The sequence below is a fragment of the Teleopsis dalmanni genome, chromosome 1, assembly GCF_002237135.1.
Source record: "Teleopsis dalmanni isolate 2A chromosome 1, ASM223713v2, whole genome shotgun sequence".
Classification (NCBI taxonomy): Eukaryota; Metazoa; Arthropoda; class Insecta; order Diptera; family Diopsidae; genus Teleopsis; species Teleopsis dalmanni.
Window position 1 is genome coordinate 209,632,370 of NC_051846.1, and position 6,280 is coordinate 209,638,649.

General features: G+C 26.8%; 3 protein-coding genes across 4 annotated transcripts; 1 reads left to right on the top strand and 2 right to left on the bottom strand.

Annotated features, from left to right (window-relative positions):
* Window positions 1–469: 469 nt before the first annotated feature.
* LOC119671673 lies at window positions 470–1,352 on the bottom strand. Its single transcript, XM_038082418.1, has 4 exons — window positions 1,295–1,352; window positions 868–1,233; window positions 629–783; window positions 470–560 (listed from the first exon to the last, which is right to left on the bottom strand). The coding sequence occupies exons 1-3, from the start codon at window positions 1,346–1,348 to the stop codon at window positions 631–633; spliced, it is 573 nt and encodes a 190-aa protein (XP_037938346.1). The 5' UTR covers window positions 1,349–1,352; the 3' UTR covers window positions 470–560; window positions 629–630.
* Window positions 1,353–4,402: 3,050 nt separating this feature from the next.
* LOC119671674 (protein stunted-like) lies at window positions 4,403–5,400 on the top strand. 2 transcript variants are annotated; one of them, XM_038082420.1, is made up of 4 exons: window positions 4,404–4,559; window positions 4,675–4,805; window positions 4,990–5,034; window positions 5,290–5,400. In XM_038082420.1, the coding sequence occupies exons 1-3, from the start codon at window positions 4,528–4,530 to the stop codon at window positions 4,998–5,000; spliced, it is 174 nt and encodes a 57-aa protein (XP_037938348.1). In that variant the 5' UTR covers window positions 4,404–4,527; the 3' UTR covers window positions 5,001–5,034; window positions 5,290–5,400. The 2 variants fall into 2 exon arrangements, with proteins under 2 accessions (XP_037938347.1, XP_037938348.1); XM_038082419.1 differs by lacking the exon at window positions 4,990–5,034 and having other exon boundaries at window positions 4,403–4,559.
* A 471-nt stretch (window positions 5,401–5,871) lies between these two features.
* On the bottom strand, window positions 5,872–6,270 carry LOC119675262 (peptidoglycan-recognition protein LE-like). Its single transcript, XM_038086450.1, has 2 exons — window positions 6,185–6,270; window positions 5,872–6,127 (listed from the first exon to the last, which is right to left on the bottom strand). The coding sequence occupies exons 1-2, from the start codon at window positions 6,238–6,240 to the stop codon at window positions 5,986–5,988; spliced, it is 198 nt and encodes a 65-aa protein (XP_037942378.1). The 5' UTR covers window positions 6,241–6,270; the 3' UTR covers window positions 5,872–5,985.
* Between the last annotated feature and the right edge of the window lie 10 nt (window positions 6,271–6,280).

Consider the following 6,280-nt stretch of genomic DNA (forward strand, 5'->3'; position numbering starts at 1 on the left):
AAGAAAACCTTAAAAAGTCAAATTATTTTTCGTCACATCCGGTAAAATACTGCACTGATGCTTCCATCTGTCGTTTATGGTGAGTTAATGTCATCCATTAACAAAAATTCTGCAATTGAATTGCGTAGGAGTCCCCTTTAGTTTGAGGTTGATAATGAAATCATGATAGATTGTTTAAAAATAAATCGCAATTAATGTTCAAACAAAATAATACGATGCTTTTTACGTAAGTACATTTTTGTCACAAGCTCAACGTTAAATAAAACTTTTAAAATCTGGACGTTTGTTGATGCGAAGATTGTTGCTCATTTGCTCGAGCTACCTACTTTAATGGCTTATCAAATCTGGTTCAAGAGTACATACAATAAATTTTGTTGCTGCTTTTTTAATGCTGTTTATATATATTTTTTAAAAAAATTAATTCATAGCAAAAAATATTTATTTTTGCAGTTTAAACTTAAATTTTTGTTTTCTCTTTAAATCATTTCATGTTTTTGGTAGATGCACACGTACACTTTTCATAAGCCGAGTAAGGACACATTAAAGATTTTAAAGAATTGCTGAAATATATATTTAAAAATTAATATAAATTTGAATTTAAATTTTGAGTAATTAGTAATTATCTCACAATTATTTTCGATTTAAATGCATTCGTGACGAAATGCAAGTGGAGAAATTGCCGCTTATCAAATGCATAATCGCTTTGTATTGACCTGGAAAGGCAGCCATTGGTACATTCTTTACAATAACTCTATTAAGAACATTTTTCAATAGGTAAGCTTTCTAAAAGCAAATTATATGAAAATGCATAACTATAAGTATAAGTAAAAGACTTAAATAATGTTTTTGTAAATATGATACACTTACTCCTTTTTTGGGAGGACAGTCGCGATCATTTTTAGCTAGGTTATTCATATAGTCATACCAAATTTCGGTTGGATCAAAAACAGACTTACAAAAATCATTACGTCTTATTGAAATGGACGTCTCGACCCATTGTCCATGCTGCCAACGTAAAAGTTCCAACTCAACTCTTATTGGTACATTTTTTGGCATATTACCTTTCACCATAATTTTACCATTTGTACGTACAGTTTCAAGATCATCGCTATATTCGTGCTTTAGATTGCTAACATCAAGGATTGTCATGATGTCTACATTTCCTTTATTATCCTCCTTGCTACAGCGTGTGAAGAAACAGCTGTCATCGCCTATAATTTCATAGTCAGTTGCCTTTAAAAAATCAGAATTCAATATTTTAAAAATTTTGTACAAATTATAGACTTCCACTTACGTTAATTTGATGGGAAATAAAAATTACAAGAAAAATGCAAAGCCAGTTAAGCATTTCGGGTTCCAATTATAACTAAACTTAAACGGCAAAATTGGACTAAATTTATAGTTTATTATATTACTTTTTTTTGATAATTTTAATTATTGTTAATAATATGAACCATTTTATCGGCAACTACTTCAAATACAAATCGTTATTAATTACATTTAAACTATTTTTAATTACTTGTCATTTAATTGCTTTAATTAGTTTAGCATGTAAATCATTTCTATTTGATAATAAATTAACACTTCGCTTTCTTATCAAAAAAATATTTAATACATCACAGACAATATTAACAATATTCAAAGCACTTATAATTAATTAAATTCTGTCAATTAAATTTAAATAAAATAACGAATAATGTATAATAGAGTATGCCCGTATAATTCAGTGCTATATAATTATAATCGATCCAATTGAAGCGAAGTGTAATGAAAAATTTTTGAATGATTTATTCAGCAATGGTCGAATTTTAATATTAATAATTGTATTTAAATAGAAAACTTAAGTCTTCTATTTATCATTCTATCCTTAATCCTTATCTGTTGTCTATTATCTATCCTTTATCGTAAGCCCAATCCTAAAATGATCTATGATAGAAAGTCTAAGATGCTCTAAAAAGTCAGATCTTCGCATATGCAGCCTACATAGTGCCTGCATTGTCCTGAACAATGACAAAGCAGCTGTGAAAGACTTTCCTTACCGAAAGTGATCTATCAGTAAACACAATACAAAATGGATATCTATACGTGAATTGATTGGGTATAAGAAATTGTCTTAAGAAACTTTTGAATCTGAACAATAACTTAAAACCTGAATACTCGAATACTATATTATAGAGAATTTCTTACCAGTAATTTTTTTCTCAATATTTAATATTGATATACTTTTCTAGTATTTTGTATACAACATTTAGAAATTTAGACTCAATATACCATATTGATGAAGAAGGTCCTGAGATACACGTTTTGTAATATTTTTCCATACTGCAATAAAATCTTCTCTCAGCGAATTAGTTACGCTTTTCAGTTTTGAACTCATATAGATACCTGGTCAAAAAAATATCTCGAGCAACTTAAATAAGATGAATTTTTCAAAGCAGACATGCTGATTTCTTCTGGGCAATTAAAAGTAAATACCAAGTAAATAGCAAACCTGGTCTAATTCTTACAATATTCGTACAATATGACGTCATGAAATAACTTACGTACTACACATACAAACTTATGTACTGAATTTTTATTGAGCCCATCGTTACATTTAAAAATGAGTTACATGACTATTTAAAAATTAAAGTAATTAGTAATTCTAAGATTAACATTAAATTATCTTTACGAATTGCTTCAACACCGTTTACATTAGGCCAATTCCTTTGATAAAAAATGTTAAAACCATAAATCATTTTGAAATCAACAACCAGAAAACAAGATAAATCCTCTTTTTCTGCGAAAATTTATTTATTTTATAGAGTAAATACACAAACGAAAACAATTCCTTTATATTTGCAAAGCATTTAATAATTTTAAGAATTAAAAAAGTCTAATATAAAGCAATCGTACTTTTAAGAGTGCTATGATTTATATGAAAGGTGGCGGAAACACTGTTGCAAAATTCTGGACTACGAAATTAGCATAATCTTGACCTCGTCTGCTCATTTGACTCATGGCAACAGGTATTTACTTTTTTTAAATTAATCTGAATAGATAAGATTGCGATAGGATTAAATAAGAGACCAAACTAACACCAGCTACTTATAGTCTTAAAATTTCTGAACAAATACTTATAGTAAAATAAGCGTGTGCATCAAAATAATCATAATACCAACTGTCTTATTCTAAAAATCTGTTAATCCTACAAAAATTATGTGATAAAATTTTATTTGGTGATTTACTCACACAGTGAGTCAAATTTCAGTTAATTGTTCAAAAATATTATCTTGCTTCAAGAGATATTTTTCTACAATATATTACCAAAAAGGATCATTTCACTTTTATTTCAATAATGGACTAACATTTGATTCAATGAAATCATACTATATCTTTTTTAGTTGTTTTTTTTATATCTTAATTATTACATATGAGTTGCACCTGATTCCTGTGTGCTATGGTCTTCGTAGCATTAATCATATATATAATATATGTAATTAATCACTATATAATCTTCTTCATGTAGATCGTATTTTAAACTTGTATAACCATTTTTATACAAACCATTCTTTTTGATCACATATCTGAACCATCTAATCTTTTTTATACCTCTACGGCTTGAATATCTATTGAATTTCAGAAGGTTTTTTTCATGTCATCTTGTTATGTTCTTCTATTTTTAAAATATACACTGTCACATCAATTTGAAAAGACTTTTAAATATAGAATAAATAGACAGATGACATGAAATAACCACACATAAACGTTATAGCAATTAACAAATATTAAGCAATAATTATTGTTCTGTTAAAATTAAAAAAACAAAATTTTTAGATTTTATTTATATTTTTCTATAATTTTATAACTAAAGATTTTTTTGTTTATAATTCAATAGTATAGTTATATAAAGTAATATAACTATTCGACAGTTTTCCAATCGGACTTGTTTTTTTTCTACTCAGTTTTGTACTGTACGAAATAACCGTATGGTCTAACATTCTCATATTCCTTATTACTTTTTAGAAAATAATTAAATGCAAGTAACTTTTAAACTATTTTAACTTGACTACAAATAAATACGGAAATGTACATAATGATATTATAGATATATGTAATCCTATATTAAAATCATTTTTAGATATATTATTACGTTATAAGCTACGTCAACTACGTAATAATTTTTTATATGAGGAAATAGAATAATGTTCTTATTGATATTATTGAATTTCTTTTTATATATTTATAAAATATAAACTTTATAAAGTTCTAACAAACATAATTACCCAAAGAATTTTATTTTCATGCTTTAAAATGTTCATTTGGTTTCTTTCAATTGTAGTAACTATCCAATACGTAACCAGTTACGATACGTTGACAGTAAACGCAAAATAATTTTAGTGCTGCCAAGTTGACAGCACCTTGACAGCTAATTTCAATCAGCTATCGGTGTGGATTTTCGTACGACATCTTGGCACGACATTAGAGTATTTGGTTATTTTGCTAAATACATAAATTTATTCAAATTATATATAAAAAAATTGCAAAATGACTCAAGCGTGGAGAGCAGCTGGTTTAACGTAAGTTTTAAGACTAAACTGTAAGATTTAATTGCTCTGTAGTGTTTTGAAACCATTACGTAATTTGTTCCAAAGTCGCTTAAGAAAATTTTTAATTTTACAATCAAATTTTCAGCTACATTCAATATTCTAATATTTGTGCCCGCGTTGTACGTGAAGCCCTCAAAACCGAATTGCGTGCTGAAGCAGCCAAAAGGAACGAAAGCCATGTTAAATTCACACCTTGGCTCAATGGTAAACCAGCACGTAAGTATCACGAGAAGTTATGTGATAGAAAAAGTTTTCGGATGAGAAACAAAGAACGTTTTCAGTATAAAATAGTGATCTTAATTTAAAATTATTTTTCTATCACATAAGATATTTCAAGTCGAAAAAGTATTTTTAATCTATACCATTTATTACTATTATTATTTTTATAATCAATTTACAGATGAGAAGTAGTTAATTTATATATTCTACATAAACTTCAGTGGGAGTAAGTTTAATGTGCTTGCACCAAAACGCAAACTTCAAAAATCCCATTTAATACTTAACAAAAATATCCTAAATATTTGTTATTGTCTGTTAAATTACTAAGCAAACCAGGCATTCTACTTATCTAACATGTGTCCAGAAATCAAAAAGAAGTTTTTTTTAATACATTAATTTTTAAGTTTTTCTTTAACACTTTATTATGTATACGTTTTACACTTCTTTATTGTCATTAATTTTTGTTTTTTCTACTTTTCAGCTCGTTCGCAATCCAGTGCTTAAATTTGGCTTTATGATTATAATCAATAATATTCATAATTTTAAATACCTTTCAAATAGATTTAAAATAAAATGAATTAAACCAAACAATTGTTTTCTTGTAAAAAATTTATTTTAAAAAGTAGTTATTACATTTAATGTATAATCACAAAAACGAAAATAAAATAGTAAAACTAATACTGCAACAAAAAAAGCAGAATTTAGAAAACGTGCTACCTGAAAATATATAAATTTTTAAGTGCAATAAATTTGTTACTACATTTAATTGCTTCAAATCAAATTAATTATGTATTATTAATTTAATTACAATTTTATAGTCAAAATTTTCCTGACTCTTTTGGTGCAATAACACAATATTTGATTCATATTTTACTAAAAATAATCTCAACACAATATTAACAATAAACCAATTGCGCTATATAAGTATAGCATATAATTACAAATGCTCATATTTCCAAAATGTATGAAAAAAATATTTAGAAATTTGGATTGAGTTAATGCATAATTCTGTTTTGTTGAACAAATACTAAGCATAAGAATTTCATAAATATTTTGTCGACAAAATAATAAATTGGTGTTGTATACATATTTCAAAATTATACTAATCCGAAATTAATAACGCTAATAAGGGCAATCATATGGCATTCTTAATGACTAACACAACACCAAAATATATTCACTCTTCGTCTTCGATTTTATAAAAGTGCTCCCATTTTTGTATTTCTTCATAAAGTTTACGTCCTGGGCTTTCTGTTGATGTACACTGACAATGACATATGAGTTTATATTTTGCAGATAAATGACCTTCCTCAACGCCTCTATATTAAAACAAACAATTCATTACAAAATCTGCATCAATAAAAATTAAATCTTACTTTTTTAGTAAATTTTTGCAGGTATTAAGGGCATTATCAGTAGGCAATTCACGCATGAAACAGCCAATGAAAGATATGCCTAACGAGTAAGCGTTA